Source organism: Geotrypetes seraphini, chromosome 14 (genome assembly GCF_902459505.1).
Source record: "Geotrypetes seraphini chromosome 14, aGeoSer1.1, whole genome shotgun sequence".
Taxonomy (NCBI): Eukaryota; Metazoa; Chordata; class Amphibia; order Gymnophiona; family Dermophiidae; genus Geotrypetes; species Geotrypetes seraphini.
In genome coordinates this window covers 13,860,240-13,878,451 of record NC_047097.1, presented here as the reverse complement: position 1 = coordinate 13,878,451, position 18,212 = coordinate 13,860,240, and the positions used below count along the sequence as shown (strand labels likewise).

The window sequence follows — 18,212 nt, the reverse complement described above, 5'->3', positions numbered from 1 at the left end:
GTGGGGGAGGGAATGAGTGTTTGGACACAAGGCATGGACTTTGGAGAGAGGAAGGGAGGGAAAGAGATGGTTGTGTACACGGGGAATAGAAGAAAGGAGAATTTTTGGTCATAGGGAGGGAGTGAGGTACAGATAGTGGCATACCAGGGTGGGGGGGGCAGTCTGCCCCACCCCGGGTTTACATCCCAAGGGGGTGCACAGCTGGCCACCCTCCAGTGTTGTCCCTAGGCCGGCAAACTGCGGCTCTTTAGCCACTTGAGTGCCACCGCCGCCATCGGGAACAGGCCGGCGCCAGGTTCTCCCTGCTTTTCCCTGTGGGGCCGGCCAACTCTCGCCACTCGCGTCAATTCTGACGTCGGAGAGGACATTCTGGGCCAGCCAATCGCTGCCTGGCTGGCCTAGAACGTCCTCTCCGACGTTAGAATTGACGACGGGTGGCGAGAGTTGGTCGGCCCCGCGGGGAAGAGAAGCAGGGAGAACTTGGCACCGGCCTGTTCCCGATGGCGGCGGTGGCACTCAAGTGAATTACTTTATATATAGTCAATATAGGCACAGAGTTAAATTTTTTAACATTTTCTAATGGTGGTGTGCCTCGTGATTTTTTTCATGAAACAAGTGTGCCTTTGCCCAAAAAAGGTTGAAAAACACTGCTCTAGAAGACAGTTAACTTGAGTCCAAATTGCATTCCAAAATAACATAATATAGGGACAAAAAAAAGATTAAATGATCCAATGTCCCTACTTCAAGATTACAGTGCCAGCATCTATTAGATTTAGAGCTATCCAACTTTTGTAAAGAATAGGGTCCAAAATGCTCTATGCAATAAAAAGAACCAAGTTTGCCTCATAGATGCTGACACTGACCAAATTTTCCAAGACCAAATTCGTGGCCATTGAAATGCAGAAATTTGTTGCTTAATCTCAATGCTCCAAATGTCTCTTAGACCATTTTTAGGTTTTTTATTTACATAACCAGATATGAATTTATACCACAATGCGGCTTGGTGTCCTAGAAAGTCTGCTTGAAAACATAGGAACTCCAGACTAAATTGATTATCAAGAGTTTTCCATTCAGGGAACCCCACCTGAATAGCCTGCTTCAGCTGCAACCATTTAAAACATTGTGATTTATTGAGACCAAATCTATGTTGTAGCTGTGAAAAATCAAGCAGCTTACCATCTGAAATAACATCATTTAGAGTTCGTATGCCTGCAATAATCCAGTCCTTCCATAGAATTTTATTTCCGCCAATTTGAATCTTGGAGTTTATCCACAAAGATTGATTTGTTGATTTATTAATTGGAATAGGTGTGAAATTATTAATGTACCTCAATGTTTTCCATGTATCATTTAAAATTCTATTATCTTTATATCTTCTAGGTAGTTTAATACTAGGAATATGAGCTAAATGTAAAGGAAACAAAAGGCGCCATTCCAAATACAACCAATCAGGTGCATTATCAATAAGTTCTGGGAGGATCCAATACATACCCTGACACATTATATAGGCTTGATGATACCTATAAAAATTTGGAAAATTTACCCCCCCCCTCAATTGGTTTTTGAAGAGATACTAAAGCAATTCTAGGATGTTTACCAAGCCAAAGAAGCTTTGTAAGGATACCATTAAGCTTTTTATAAAAGGACCCATGAAAAAAAACTGGTATCATGCTCATTTGATAACAAACTACAGGCAATATCATCATTTTAATTGTTTGAACTCTCTCCCACCAAGAAAGATGTAAAGGATTCCATTGTTCACATAACTCTGTAACTCTTTTTAATAAAAGTTTTTCATTCTCTTTTACTGTGTCATCAAGAATATTTTTTATCATGATATCTAAATATTTTAAACCTTCCTCTTTCCATATAAATGGAAAAGAATTGAATAATCCTTTAGAACAATGCACATTTAGAGGAAGAATTTCAGACTTACTCCAATTGATTTTGTAACCTAAAAATTTTCCAAAAGTATCAATCAGTTCTAATAAACATGGAATGGTAGTTTCCGGATTCCTCAAATAAAGCAGAATATCATCTGCATATGCTGAAACTTTATATTCCCAATCTGAAAAAGGAATACCCACTATCCCCTTTGCTTGATTAATAGCCAATAATAAGGGTTCTAATACAACATCAAACAACAAAGGAGATAAAGGACAGCCTTGTCTAACTCCCCTCTGCAAATCAAACCTTTCAGATAAATTATTGTTAATATTTAATCTTGCAGAAGGAGAGCTATACAATGTTTTAATCATTTGTATGAATCTGGAACCTATACCAAACCATTCCAAAGCCTGATAGATAAATTTCCATTCAACCCTATCAAAAGCCTTCTCTGCATCCAAAGAAACAGAAAAAGCTGGATCTTTCATATCTTTGGTTAAATTTAGCATATGTAAAGCTAATCTAGAATTATTAGAGGAATGTCTTTTAACAACAAATCCTGTTTGATGCATATAAATAATATGAGGGAGAGCCTTAGCCAATCGTAAAGCCAAAATCTTAGCCAATATTTTCCCATCCACATTTATTAATGAGATAGGCCTGTAATTTGAAACCAAAGTAAAATCTCTATTTGTCTTTGGCAAATAGTCAAAGATTCCGCCATAGTACCTTTAATACAACCTTTAGTAAGTTGTGACTGATATAAATTTAATAAATGAGGTAAAAGAAGAATTTGAAATGATTTATAAAATTCAACAGTGAAACCATCCCCACCTGGAGCGTAGAAATAAAAATATAATCAATTCTTGAAAAAGATTTATGAACCGGTGAACAAAAGGAAAATTCCCGATCATTAAAATGAAGAATACACCAAATATCTTTCAAATCACATGAATTAACCAAATTATCTAACCCCAAAGATTTTATATTTTTACATGGTTTTTTATCTATTAAAGGATCCATAACAGCATTGAAATCCCCTGCCACCACTAATTTAGAAGCAGCCAGTGGGAGTATCAACCTCTGCAAAGATTGAAAAAAGTCCTGTTGATTTGAGTTAGGGGCATATATATTTAACAAAGTCAGGGTATGATTTCCCATTCTCATATCAACATGCAGCCATCTGCCTAAAGGATCAGAATTTATTAAATTAAAACTGGCATTACACTTCCTATTGATTAAAATAGCCACCCCAGCTTTTTTCCCTACTGCAGGAGCAAAAAAAAACACTTCTTTACCCAACCCCCTTCCAGTTTCTTTGATTCCACTAAATTCAGGTGGGTCTCTTGAATATAACAAACATCAGCGTTCTGCTTTTTCAGAAAGGCTAATATTTTTTTCCTTTTGATCTGATGATTTAGACCATTTACATTAAGTGAAAAAACTTTAAAAGCCATCATGGTAAATATAAATAATAAAATTATTGGAGATCAAATAACTAAAAAAATATTGAATCATATGAGCAGACATCATCTTCTTAAACTGAAACATTTGAGAATGAACACAAACCCATATAAATCCCCCAAACCCCCCCATTCCCCTCTTCCCCCCATAAGATCACTAATTGTGTAAACTTAAAAACACACATAGATAATCAGGTAAAGAGAATTCCCCCCATAGAACTATCAAAAACAAATGATCTATAACCATAAGTTACATAAGAATATATGAACAAATAATTTCTTTCCCAAAATCCCTAATAACAAACCGAAACTCCTTAAACTAATATTCTGCAAATAAGCATATAGACAAAATTATATTTAATTTAATTTAATTCTTATATACCGCTAATAACCGTGAGGTTTCTAAGCGGTTTACAAAAATGATGCATTAAAAGATACAATAAATAAAAATAAATAAGATAGGTACTTGGAAAATTCCCTAACTGTCCCAAAGGCTCACAATCTAACTAAAGTACCTGAAGAAACAATTTATGAAAAGTAAAGATAAAAATATAAAGACAGAGGCAGAGATAGAGATAGAGAGCTGCCGTCATGTTTCTATGTTCAATCTGGACTTAGAATGTCAGAAAGTCCTGTAGAATCCCAACCAGTGTTATACTAAAAAAGCAACACATACCAAATTCCTTTGTCAAACCTATACTCTTGAATAAATAAAATAAAGAAATGTCACTAGACAAATCATATCAAACCAAAAATATAAAAAAGAAAAATATGTAACATAAAAACAAAGTGTTATATAAGTAAGACAATATGTGAATACTCATATAAACTACTGTAGTTTTTAAAACAAACTGACATCCCGATAATGAATTCCACAACCCCATAAAAGGATAACATTCCAAATAGGAAACCATTGCATTTCAAAGCCAATAAACTGTAAACTTTAAGTAATAACTGTATTTCAAACTTCAATACAGAGATATGCATATTCTAAAGAAATATAAATGTAAGAACATATCTCTTGAGAGAGAAGAAAAAGAAAAAAAAAATTAAAGTATATGACTTTAGGTAATCATCTGTTCCTCTTGCTTCTGCAAAACTCCTGCAGCTCTTCTGGTTCCTTGAAATTCATGGTTTTGTTCTTAAAAGTCACTCTCATTAACGCTGGGTAAATCAGCCCATATTTTGCCCCAAGACTTCTTAACTGTGGTCTCGTATCAAGAAATCTTTTTCTCTTGGCTGCAGTGGCAGGAGCAAAATCTGGCACAAAGTGTATGCGAGAGTCCTGAAACTTTAAATTCTTATTTTCTTTAGCCAGTCGAACAATATCCAGTACTTGCTGATGTCTTAAGAGCTTGAATATAATTGGACGAGGTCCCCTTTGAGTGTCACTCCTCCTGACTGGTAATCTATGAGCTCTTTCAATTTCTATAGGATATTTCGTGTGTAGAGGGAGGATTTTAGGGAGGAGATTCTCCAGAAAGGAAGTAATATTATTTTTTTTCTGCCCCTTCCGGAATCCCTAATAGTCTTAAATTACTCCTCTCCCTATTACTACAATCTTCCAGCATTTGTGTAAGTAGATCAATTTTCTTCTGCACCAGCTTCAGTTTAAATAAATCTGTTTCAACTGCCAGCATTCTATCATTAAGATTTACAATCTTATTCTCAACTAACTCTATTTTCCTGTTGAGAATATTAATTTCTGCCTTAACCTCCTTAATATCTTTGGAGTTTTCCAAGACAATCTCTCTAATTGCCTTAAGCTCCCACAAGATTTCAACTGTATCTACAGTTTCCTTCTCAGCCAGTTTTTTCGAAGGGGTCGGAGGCTCGGGTTTGGCTCTCTTAGCGCTTGCCAGTGTAACAAAAGCTGAATCAGCCTTATTATTTTTCCCGAATGCCATAGCTTTAATCAACTTTCCTGTATCCAACAAGAAAAGTTAATTTCTGTAACTTAAATAATCTATTAAAAGATCTATCGGGACGGAGCTCACCGTTTTCCCGACCACTGTCATGCACTTCCAAGCCACGCCCCCCCTGCCCTATGGTTTATGTACTACCTCCTCACTGGAGCCGCTATCAATTTTTTTATTAACAGACTTTAATTTTTAATTTTTATTTATTTAACAACCCTTCTAGCATATTTCAAGGGTACTTAACTTTAAGTATGGTCTTCTTTTCTTTTCAGGGAAATAGGAGCCAACATGTTTCACCTACAGAAGGTTTTTTCAAGGCTTATCATCCCTTAGCAAGCTTTACACCGACATTTTGGACCACAGAATATTAATTCCAAGGTGGTACTTCTGAGTTGCTGGGGATTATATATTGGAGGTGAGGAGTTTGAGATATACAGGTATACTGAGTCTGGTACATATCTTGGTGACAGTTTGATTGGTGATCCTCACAAGAACATTTATAAAAATTGAGTGCCGTTTGGATAATAAATAATTCTCTAATCCTAGGCATAAAAAGTGTATGATTTGTTTTTTAATGTGAAGTTGGGTACATATATCAAGCACAAGCACTTACACAGCCATAGAGCTGGTGTAAATAGATGCTTGCAGTTTGATTCAGGAACATGTAACTTATAGCATTCTTTAAGTTATGTGCATAAGTGTGAGCTCTACCCAGACTCTGCTCATGTAAATGTCCACTGCAAACCATATGCTATCAAAGCTACAGAATAGCCCAAAGCCAAATTTAGGCAGCTCTTTTTCGAATTATCCCTGAATTATGTATACACTCATATTTCCTGAGGGGTGTCTCTAGTTGAGACCCATTATCTCACTATACAACTTGGCCCAGCATAACGCTGTCCTTTCCACTGCAGAAGAATCTGAACTGTAAGTCCCACAAAGATTATTTTTCAGGTAACTTGCCCCAGAGACGGCAGCATCTATCATTCTTATATGCTGCAACAGTAAAGGACAAACTTTATGAAGAACAGTATAATAGTAACACAATGTTATATTTACAATATCTAAAAGGTTCACATACGATACCTTGTCTGTCTAAGCTTTGAGGTTTTGCAGACTCTGCAGAGAGCATTCTCATTTTATTTACTTCCTGGTGTCTCCTTTTCTCCTCTTCTCTCCGTTTCCTTTCTTGATGCAATTCTTCTGCTCTCTGAATTCTCTCTTGTTCTTTTTTTCTCCTCTGCTGCTCCTTCCAGTTTTCCAGATCCTGCGTTGCTTTCTTCCGTTCTTCCTCCTTCAAATCCTCTATTCTTTTCCTCTCTGCATCTTCTATCTGGAAGAATTTATAGATATCAAAGACAATTTAAAAAAAAAAAAAGTTGTGCAACAAGGAAACTAGCAAATTTAGAGCTAATCCTTTCTCAATGGTGGTCCACTGGTGTGGTTAGATCAGGAGCAATCCCCAGTTACTCCTGCCATGCAATCTCTGCTGTCAAAGGGGCTACAATGATCTCCAGCAACAATCTCATAAAAGTGCCATTAGAGACTCCAACAATCATTTTCAGCAGTGGAACTTGCAGGGCCATCTACAAAGTCACTATCAAACCAGAATTTCTCATAATCAAATTTAATTCTGCCAATAAATCAAAAGCCTCAACCCACCCCTCACTATTCTGACCAGGTGGCACATATAATGAACACCTCTCTAATTATCCTTAGCAAAATTTTACATTCCACCTTCTTCACCTGAATTTACTTTGTTGGTCCAGCCTAATGACTGCTTTGTAACCAATGCCACCCACCCACCTAAAAGTAAACCTGATAACCGGAAGGACAGGCGTCTGATACTACTACTCAACCACACTATTTCAGTGTCTTGCAAACTTTCTGGCCGGCGGCACACTAAATCCAGTGCCCCGGCTGCAAGGCACCCGAAGTGTGTGATGTCATCGCATTTGCAGAGGCTCACCTGGTCGCGACCTGCTTCGGTAGAGGGATCCAGGAGGTGTGGGGAGAGGAGGAGAAATGCCGGCCAGGAGGAGAGTCATCTGCATCAGCTGACTTCATAATATGAGAGGCACATCCTGTAGGCAGTCAGCTGGCGCGGACGACTCTCCTCACCAGTGTGTCGCGGCACACCTGAAATCACTGCTCTATTTCCTAATTGGTGTCAAATCAAAGCATTTCACATGAAACCTTTAGTACTTATTCTGTTTGATTTAAAGAACAGTACAATTTTTAAAACTTACCTTCATCATCACATCCAGGGAATATTTTTTATTTTCTTGTTTCTTGGCGGCTCTTGCTTCTGCCTCTTCTTTTGTCTTCTGCTGTGCTTTAAAGACAGCCTCTTCTCTTAGTCTTTGCATCACACCCTTTGCCACTAAAACAAGGAACAGTCTTTAAATTTCCACTGAAATGCACTGAAGAAAGAAATGGTTTGGAGGAGAGGGAAAAAAAAATTCCAAATATTTGGCATTGAGAATCTAAGGAACTCTTTCCATCCCCTGTTATGGTCTCTGTAAGGCTAAAAATGTTAGCATTCCTCAGGTTTCTGAGCTATCCCAAGCATTACTGGAATGGTCATTGGAGGAAAAGCAAAGATTACTTACCTATAGCAAGTATTCTCCGAGGACAGCAGGCACTGTCACTTTAAATCTTTAGGTAATGCCCATACGTATGTGTGCCTTCTGTGAGTGCCAATAACAAAGTGGCTGATCTCTTCATATTTTTTGAGAAATATGCATGAATTTTTCTTTTTCTCTCTGTCACACATAGCAACTGGTATTCACACAGACAACTGCTGTTAATTGGGAAAGGGTGGGATGTTTCCAGTGGAGCAGAGAGGGTGAATGTTGCCCAGGGCGGTGGTGCCCCTCCCCCACCCGCTTCTTCCTGACTCCTCCTGACACGGCCCCTTCCCTTTCCCCATACCTCTTTTATTTTTCCGTCACAAGCAGCATCACGAACTTGCTGCCCGCGTCTGCTCTCCCTCTGATGTCACTTGCAAGGCACGGGATCAAAAAGTGATGTCAGAGAGAGCCGACACCGATGCGGGCAGCAAGTTCGTGATGCTGCTCAAGCCAGGAAAATTAAAGAGGTATGAGTGAAGGGAAGGGGCGTACACATGCAACCAGGAAGGGAGGGGGCAGAGAGGGGGATGGGTGCCAGCACCCCACCAAGACAGCACCCGGGGTGGAACCCCCCACCTTACTACGCCACTGGATGTTTCAATTGCAAGAAAAAAGCATTGACTGTATGAAAGAAACAAAGTTACAAGATGGGACTTGAGAGAATGCTGTAATAAAAAAACAAAACAAAAAGGTTCTTCCAATGAGAATAAGCTAAAGGTATACTGTGAATATCACTCAAAATGTATAATAAATTGACACAGAGGAAGCAAAATATCAGAAACACACTGATCAACTCACATAATAGTGAAAAAGCTAATTTAGTAAAAGGGGTGGGGGAAATGGGATGTGAGCTCCCTCTACACATGCATCCCTCAGGATGAAGCTCTTGTGGTTGTTGAGAAAGTTATTGATGGGAGAGCTCACCCACATTTAGTGCCTACTGAGTTTCTGTTGAGATTAACGACATTGGCCATGTTTAAGAATCATTTTTTGTTTGATGGGAAATTTTTTCAACAGCGAATGGGTGTGGCAATGGGAGCATTGTTTGCCCCGCCCATTGCCAATTTATAGATGGCAGATTTTGAAAGTTGTTGGATTTATTCATCTGGATTTTTTGCCCATGTGCAGATGTGGAAGCGCTTCATCGATGATATATTTTTCCTGTGGGATTCCACGAGGGCGGAATCGGATGCATTTTTGGAGTTTCTGAATCATTGTCATTCTTCAATCCAGTTTGAAATGGAAGCAAATAGCACTGAGTTATTCTTTATGGATGTGAAAATCACCTTACAAGAAGGCAAGTTTTACACGTCTGTGTTTCTGAAACCTTTGGATTGAAATACATTTTTGGAATACACAAGTATGCACCCTGGGGGGCTTAAGAATAACCTTACTGCCTCTTAATTCTTCCGTTATCGGCGGATTTGTAATATGACTGAACAATTTTTGAGGCAAGCTGAACCTTTGAAGCAGCGCAATAGGGATAGAGGTTATTTCCATAGATTTATACAGAACTCGTGGCAGAGGGCACAGTTCAGCCCTAGAGATCAGCTATTGGTGTATAGATCACGGACATCGGATGAAGATGTGGTGCCACGTATTATGAAATTTTCTTCTGTGTTTCAATGTTTGGGCAGGAAGATTAAGAATATTTGACCTATGATGCAAACCATGGGGTGTTTTCAGATCAAGTGTGCAAGATTGTTTTCCCAAGAAACAGGAATTTGAATGACATGTTATATAAAGCTGATGTGTGGTCTACACGTGAGGAGGAGAGGGTGGGTCATTTTCGCTGTGGAAGGTGTATGGCATGCAATGTTAAGCAGGAAGGAAAGCTGTCAGATTACGATCCTTGACATCTTGTGAAACTAGAGGAGTGGTGTATGGAATGACATGTCCCTGTGGGTTATCATACATTGGCCAAAAGTCTAGATCAGGGGTGTCCAACCTGCAGCCCCTTGAAGTATTTTGTGCGGCCCTGGTCGAGGGCGATACAGTGTTTTCCTGTGTTGCCCCTGGGTGTTTACTGGTTTGCCAGCTCCCTCCTCTGTTTTGCTGCAGTGTTTGCGCGGCCCTAGAAACATTTTTTTCGGCCAATGAGGCCCAGGGAAGTCAAAGGGTTGGACACCCCTGGTCTAGATGTTTCAAAACTAGGCTGTTCGAACACTGGTCCAACATAACCCATAAAAAAGAAATTGACATTTTAACCCGTCATTGTGTTAAAGAGCAGCATAATTTAAATGAATTTGTGCATTTGAGGAGGGGGGGATGTTAAACGCACATTGTACCAGCACGAGCAACGCTGGATTTTTTTCCTTGACACACTGTGGCCTAAGGGGCTGAATCAGCGGATAGAATGGGTAGTGTTCTATGGATGATCGACAGCTGATTTGATGTCACAACCTGGAAGTGCTCCCAGAAATGGATCTGGAGGTTTTTTTAAGCAGTGCGTCATTCTTGTGCCATTGTGCACGGGAGGACAGTGGAGTTTCTTGCAATTTTTCAATCCCTGATGAAGCTTTACTGAAGCGAAAAAACAAGGCACTTGTTGGATTAGGGCATGTGTTCTGGACTTTACATCTGGCAGCCGTCGCTATTGTTAACAGTTGAACTGCAGAATTCTCAACGGCTGTGATATCGATTCATCAGACCATGTTCTCAAGCTAAGTAAACTTTTGCTTTTTCCCTGTGCACAGTGATGGGTGTAGTACTCAACTGAGAATTACATTTTGGCGGTGGTGGAGTTTTTTGACAATGAAAAGAATTTATGTAGTTTTGAATCATGAGTGATTGCTGAAACATTTATGCAACTTGAGGCTTTTTCTCCACCTTTTTGTAGCAAATGGTTAACTAGAGATTACAGCCCATCTCTGGCAAGTAAAATATTTTGGATTTAGGTGTGTTTATTTTGTTACTCAACACACGTAATATAAATGTGCATGAGTCGAGTCTCTTTCATTTGAAAGGAAACTGCAATGAGAGGGTATAGGATGAAGTTAAGAGGTGATAGGCTCCGGAGTAATCTGAGGAAATACTTTTTTCAGAAAGGGTGGTAGATGCGTGGAACAGTCTCCCCGAAGAGATGGTGGAAACAGAGACTGCGTCTGAATTCAAGATGGCCTGGGATAGGCAAATGGGATCTCTCAGAGAGAGAAAGAGATAATGGTTACTGTAGATGGGCAGACTAGATGGGCCATTTGGCCTTTATCTGCCATCATGTTTCTATGTTTCAAGAGTAATGTTAGGAAATTCTTCTTTATGGAGAGGGTGGTTAATGCTTGGAATGCGCTCCCGAGGGAAGTGGTGGAGAGGAAAATGGTGACAGAGTTTAAAAAAGCATGGGATGAACACAGAGGATCTCTAATCGGAAAATAATGGATATACTGTATAATGAAAAACTAAGGCCAGTACTGGGCACAGTAATTTTCCTGTATATGGCCATTCAGTTGAGGGCAGGCTGGGGAGGGCTTCGATAGCTGGGATGATTTAGATGGGTTGGAGTGAGCTTTGACAGAGACTCCAGTAGATAGAACCTAAGCACAGTACCGGGCATAGCTCTGGGTTTCTGGCCCAGAAATATCTAAGAAAATGGACCATTTAAATTAAATTATTAATTTATAGAGCATGTACAGTTGGGTAGACTGGATGGACCATTTGGGTCTTTATCTGCTGTCATTTACTATGTTATACCTGCTATCTATATATTGCAGTATACAAGAGGAAATGGGAGGGGACACTTTATGAAATTAATTGTGTGATTAAAATTTTTAAGCAATGTACAGCCCTACTAATGAGTGATATCCTTTAGTGCCACCTATTCTGGCAAAGAGTAAACATTCCTAGCAGCTCCTAGCACCCACAGTATCTGGCATAATAAATCACTGAACTCAGCAGAAACATATGTTCAATATGTAATATATGTTTTTGTACAGATTCCCTTTCTGTTTGCCAGTAATGGCCTTCAGTGAGAAATACTGATCAATGGCCTCTGCACTCCCGTCACATTCCTGCAATACTGACTATCTGCAAATGTACAATTCATAACAGCAGAAAATATAGGTTTATAATTTCCTTCAACATCCAAGTCAAAATATTCAAAACTTCTCAGGTATTTTAAGGCTTGCTGAAAACAGAAGAGCCTTTTGTAAAATGCATGTATGGATATGCAGGAAGTATTGACAAACACCTGACAAAATTTTTACAAAGGCACTGTGTTGTCATGGGCTACTGGCCATCACAAATCTTTATCAAAATGAGCCTCAGAAAGACAGGCAGACCATTCAAGCCAATTGGCTAGAGTCCAATAATCATAGGCTCCTCTTGTGTCCGGGTGGAGTTACAGTAAAAAAAACTCAGAAATCAGAGAAAAACTTGAGCTGCACCCGGGCACAGAGATAATAAAACACAGAGCTACAAAACAAAACAGTACCTAACAGTACCTAACAAAAAATGCAAAAAAAGCCAAGTACTTAGCTGAGAATAGTAGAGGCTTCCCTTTGGAGAGACTTATCCACACGACCTGCAGTATGCACACTTTACCAGTTCAAGACCTCAATCCACTGCTGCACTTGATGTAATCCACTGGGTTCTCTTTCACACACTTTCAGCGTATCTCAGAAAAGTTATTCCAGCTATTGAAGCCTCCAGATACTGCTGTGGCACAAATGGACCAGGGCCCAAATTCACTTCGGCCCCGCCTAAACACTTCATTTTCACAGGTCACACTCCGGGCCAGTGGTAGAAAATATAATAAACCCTTTCTCTACAAGAGCCTTGTTTTGCGTATCCTCGCTGCTTCAGGAAAAAGGGCTCATCTCAAACAACAAAAAAGAGCATTACTTCTGACACCACAGCAACAGACCGCAAGTGGCAGGCAGATTTAAACCCAGTGACTGACGTCCTTTCAGCATCCACTGGGTCACATGATGCATTCCAGCTGAGACACAAGTAGCAGCTTATCTAAAAATTACTCCTTATAAAAATGACCTTATAATAATGAATACCCCACTGTTCTAAATGGCTATTCACCAACTATGAACTTAATTCCTATTAATGTATGCTGCTGTGCATTAATGCAACTTAATTGGTAAATGCACATTAGTAAATGGCATTCTGTACAGATCTGCACTATAATGCAATGTTATTTCAGTTAGAAAAAATTTAAAAATCCAAGCAGTCCATAACGGTCAACTTTTTTTTTTTTTTTTAATAGAAGTAGTTTTATTGAAACTCAGGAGCAATACAACAAATCAAGAAAAGCTCTTAAAAACAGAAAGACAAAATGATCTGCCTTTGCTGAAACTGTGCTGTCTGGTCCTTATCAGACCATGTCCATCAAGGTGATCAATGATGCAGTCCTTTATCAGCGCCTCTACCATCTTTCCCGGTACCGAGGTCAGACTCACCGGTCTGTAGTTTCCCGGGTCTCCCCTCGAACCTTTTTTGAAGATCGGCGTGGATGCTGAATATCTCTGGTATTTCAGTAGAGCCAAAAGTTATCTGGTTACCGCCTATATTCAGCACCAATACTTGGATAGCTATCTGGGCAAGTCAGGACAGCATTTCATCTGGCCCAATTTGCCCACATAGTTAACCAGGCACTGGCACTAATCAGCAGTGCCCAGAAGAATCCTGCTCTGATCAACCCAATTATTTATCAAGACAAATAATTACAACTTCTAAATATGTTTTTTTCTCTCCTACAGTTCTATTTGAAAATGGATAGATGGTAGTTTTATTTTTGTCTTCCAAACATTCAGTGCACAAGAGACTTTGGGGTCCTTTTACTAAAGCGCTCTAGCCGATTTAGCACGCACTAAACATCAGCGCATGCTAAACGCTAATGCATCCATAGACTATAATGGATGCGTTAGCGTTTAGCACGCTAATATTTAAATCGGCTAGCGCACCTTAGTAAAAGGACCCCTTTGTTTGGATTTTGCAATACATGATGGCTCACTTAGTTTGCTACACTATTCAAACGTTTCAGGATCCCCTGTGTCACAATTTCAACACGAGAAATATCACTAGAGAACCAAGTACAAGTACAGCATTTCAACACAGAAAACTTACCATCTGTCAAAGTAAGTGTTTCCCACAAGGCAGACTCCTTCTTAAACAAAGTAAAGATAATGACTCCATTACCAATCTGTGCACTACTTCTGATTTCATCAATGGGAGCGTATAAAAAGGCTTCATATAGAAAAGGGGGGAAATTAACCTATAAAAATGACAGAAAAAACATTTCTGATAAATCCATCTTTCATTTCATTCATGTTACAACTCCATTTCTTACAATAATGTAACAGCAGATATTGGCAAATAAGGTCCATTCTACTTATATCTGTCAAGGTGTCTCTGGTCCTGTAGCATTTGTGTAAATGAGCATATCAGTTCCCTATACTTAAACAAGCACCAGCTAAAACCATCCCCATGGCCTACTTCCTGCCACTGTTCATATGTACATTCTTCAATCACCTTCTCTGCATGCAGAATACTTCAGGCTTTGTTTTCTTCTTCTGGAAGAACCCACATTTAATCCAAACACCCAGGTCCCATTTCACATGCCATAAAAAAATGTACAGTTAGAAGCAATTTAGCATTTTCTATAGAAAGCAGGAATGATCACGCACACAAGTATGGTGACATTATCATACATCACCAGGATGGAACAGCTGTCCTAGAGCTTATAAACTTTTGAACAGTTCTAAACTTAAGCAGCCCTCCATGTGCATTCAAGTAACACTGGAGAAGGTGAGAGGACTCTGCACTTGATCAATCCTACTGTCTAAAGAAAACATTTGTTATAGGTGAGCAAAAATGCATTTTCCAATAACAAGCAGGGCCGAGTTTGAAACCCAAGTGTACAGTTGCTTGCTTTTTTTCATGGTCACATACCTATAAGCAGCCTGTAGTAAAAAAAGTGAAAGTTGCTACTTCAGATAGATAGATTGGCCAGCACAGTCCTTCACTGTGGCTTGGTCCAAGCAGTAGTATGAAGTGAACATAAGAAGCAAGAACCACATCATACCTTACAGATCATATCCAGTGAGGCAGACTTTAGGAGAATCACTCTGGCTACAGTGGCTCTAATTTGAGGAGGCTTTACTTAGAGGAACACTAGATGCCGGCCAATTTATTAAAGTTGTTTTTTGCAACATGTATGCCAGTTCTGCTGGGATCAAAGAATACAAAAAGCTGCATAAACCTCTCGATCGACTGTTCCCTTGAAACTGTAAGCCAGGGTCCATTTACATGGAGGGCTCTCTCATGTGGATTGTTAAAGAGGCTTTGGAAAGAATTTCAGAAGCACCATTTCCTCAAATTAGAAAGGCTTTGCTACCTTAGGTAAAAATTTGATGTAGAACTAACTCATTATGATGAAATTGAATGTGTGGTTCATAGATTAAAAGTGCTGTAGCTTTAACCACTACGCCACACACTCCCCTTATATATATAACCTGGCAATACAGGTTGCATATTCTTGGAGCAACTGCTGGCCCAGTGATCTGGTCTGGGAGCAAGCAGGAGGATCCCTTCACTCAGAACTCTTCCAAGGGCCTCCTTTGTGAGGGGACAAGGAGGTAAACCCACTTTACCCCTTGCTTCAGGCAGCAGAATGTATTGAGCAGCCACCAAGAAAGTGGGGGAGGTGGCTGAAGGTTTGCCTAGAATCCTAGATCTAGAACATCAGATACCCCCAGCCTTGATTCCAGAGTTTCAAGAATTGGTTGAGACTCAAACAATTAGGGGCTAGATTCACTAATCCCACCGATCGTGTTTGCGATTGTTTAGCGACCTGATTTTTCCCCGACCTGATTTACTAACCTTGTGGCCGATTAACATCTGATCCGATCCAATCCGTGCATGCAAATGAGGGGAAACGACATGCAAAGTAGGAAGGACACGATTCATTAAACAAAATCGGGAACACCGACTGGGCTGGCCGATCCAAAAAGAAGCGACTGCTGGGGACCAGTCGCTCAAGTCCTTTCCAACTGTCCTTCCAGCCCTGAAATAAACCCGCTCTCTGCCACTCTGAAATAGAACCTGTCCTCTGCCTCCTCGAGTCTCCTACTCTCTGCCATGACCTGCTCTCTGCCGCCCTTCCCTGCAGTGCCCCGCTGCACTACACCGTGTTCTGTGCAACCCCGCTTTAAAGCTTTAAACCGCAGGTTAAAACCAGGGGCTCAGGAATAAATTTTTTTAAAAAAAGTTATGCCATGGGAACAAGCACATGCACAGACCATCTACAGCAGTGTTCTTCAACCTTTTTACACCCGTAGATCAGCAGAAATAAAAGAATTATTTTGTGGACCAGCAAACTACTAAGACCGAAATAAAAAAACACATTTCCGCCCCGTCTCCGCAAGCTCGGTCCCCACAAACCATCTGATCCCATCTGCACAAGCCTCAGTTATGATTTTATATTGAACGTATTTTATTAAAGTATAAAAAGAAACAATATTCTGTACAATTGTCATTTTATAAATATAAATATTCAGAGCAAGGACCAACAAAACCCGTCTCCCCTCCCCTTCACATATATCCCCTCTACTATCAAGAATACTGAACAAGCCAAATTATTACAGAATGCTACACAAAAATAGCATGCTAACAGAATACTGCAGTCACACATGATAGGAATAGTGTTAGGCTTTGCAGTCCCCAGTTATGTCTAGCAGGATATATATTTCAAATCTGATATATTGTAATGACAAAATAGAAATACTGTAAAATGATTTTTTTCTACCTTTTGTGGTCTCTGCTTTCATCTTCTTTTCACTCTTTTCCTTCCAGCGTCTGCCCGTTCCATCCACTGTGTGGCCTCTCCCCCTTCCATATGTATCTGACTTCTTTCTATGCCCCTCTCCCCTTTCCATCCAGCCTGTGCCTCCTCTCTCCTTTTCACATTCATTCCAGCTTCACTTTCTTCATTTTTATCTCTCCTACACCAGATCTAGCATCTTTATCCCTCTCTCATTTCTCTGCTGACTCCCTTTCCAGCATCAATCTCTCTCTACTTTCTCATTCCTGTCTCTCCCCTTTCCCTCCTCTAATCTCCCTGCCAGCTGTTTCCTTCCTTTTTTCCTTCTCCCTTCCCTCCTCCCCCCCTATCCAACAGTAGCTCTCTTCCCATCCCTTTCCCTCTTCCCCTCCCAGCAGCATCTCTCTTTCTACCTCCCTCCAGGTGCAGTAGCAGCTCTCCCTTTATCCAGCAGCTTCCCAGCCTCCAACAGTGGCTTCCTCTCCTTCCAGCAGCTCTCAGTACTTGCCTGCAGCAGTGATTTTCTTAGGCAGTCTTGGGTCTGTTGCCGCCTCTGAGGAAAGGGGAAGTTGCCAAAGTGAATCACTGCCCTGGTAAGTACTGAGCTGCTAGGAGAGGAGACAGCCACTGTTGAAGGCTCCCTGCACATTCACGACCCCCCCCCCAAGCCGACAAAAACAGCTTTGCACTGCAGGCCCTGCCGCCGGAGGCCCCTACCTGCCGCATCCTGCACGTGGGCAGACTCTCAGCACAGACGCTGCTGATGGCCCCAATCCACACGTTGACCCTCCCGCACACGCTGACCATCTCCCTTCTACCTGCACCTTCCCCAGGGCCCTCTTTGGCGACTCGGCAGGGGCAGCGATCAAGACAGGCTGCCGACATCGGGCATTCCCTCTCTTAGTCCCGCCTATTTTGTTTCAACTTCCTGTTTCCGCATAGGCGAGACTCATAGAGGAAATGCCCGACGTCGGCAGCCTGTCTTGATCGCCCGAGGCTGGGAGGAACAGAAGATTTCCGCGAACACCACCGGGGCAGGAAATTTAACGGCGTCCATCTCGCCAGCCCTGCGCGGACCGGCAGGAATTTTCTGCGGACCGGCGGTTGAAGAACTGTGATCTACAGGCAAAGAAGGTGGTCTGCACATGTGTCAGGATCGCTCTTCAGCGATCCGTCTGGTCGGTATGGGGGCTGGCCTCCAATCCTTTTATCTGCATAAAGACTGTTGGTGAATGCGTCGGATCGGATCGATGCAGGTTAGTGAATCTAGCCCTTGAAACACTGAAAACCTTGGGGAATCCTATAAAATGCAGAACAGATGCAGCAATGACTAAGAATATATAGCCTTTACTTACAAATTTAACAATTTGTTGGGTTTTTTTCAGTCAAGCTAATCCAATTCTAATTGCAGCCATATTAAGCAGAATCAGTGCTAAGTTTAGTTTCATATTAGAGGATAAAAGAAGGCTAGCTCAAAATGCACTGGAAATGTTAAACGAGTTAATAACTATTAATTGCACCAGCAGGTGGCTAATTCTTACTA

At 40.7% G+C, this 18,212-nt stretch overlaps 2 protein-coding genes across 3 annotated transcripts in view; both read right to left on the bottom strand.

Moving 5' to 3' along the window:
• DNAAF4 (dynein axonemal assembly factor 4) overlaps positions 1–18,212 on the bottom strand; it is a 61,072-nt gene that overhangs the window by 42,428 nt on the left and 432 nt on the right. For both annotated transcript variants that reach the window (XM_033919744.1, XM_033919745.1), the window contains exons 2-4: positions 13,975–14,122; positions 7,519–7,652; positions 6,356–6,602 (exon numbers count right to left, since the gene is read on the bottom strand). In XM_033919744.1, the coding sequence (XP_033775635.1) occupies positions 6,356–6,602; positions 7,519–7,652; positions 13,975–14,122 (529 nt within the window). The remainder of the gene's footprint in view (positions 1–6,355; positions 6,603–7,518; positions 7,653–13,974; positions 14,123–18,212) is intronic.
• Positions 13,992–18,212, bottom strand: part of PYGO1 (pygopus family PHD finger 1) — a 52,100-nt gene continuing 47,879 nt past the window's right edge. Inside the window, exon 4 of the mRNA XM_033919747.1 lies at positions 13,992–14,122. The gene's annotated coding sequence lies outside the window, so the exon portion shown is untranslated. The remainder of the gene's footprint in view (positions 14,123–18,212) is intronic.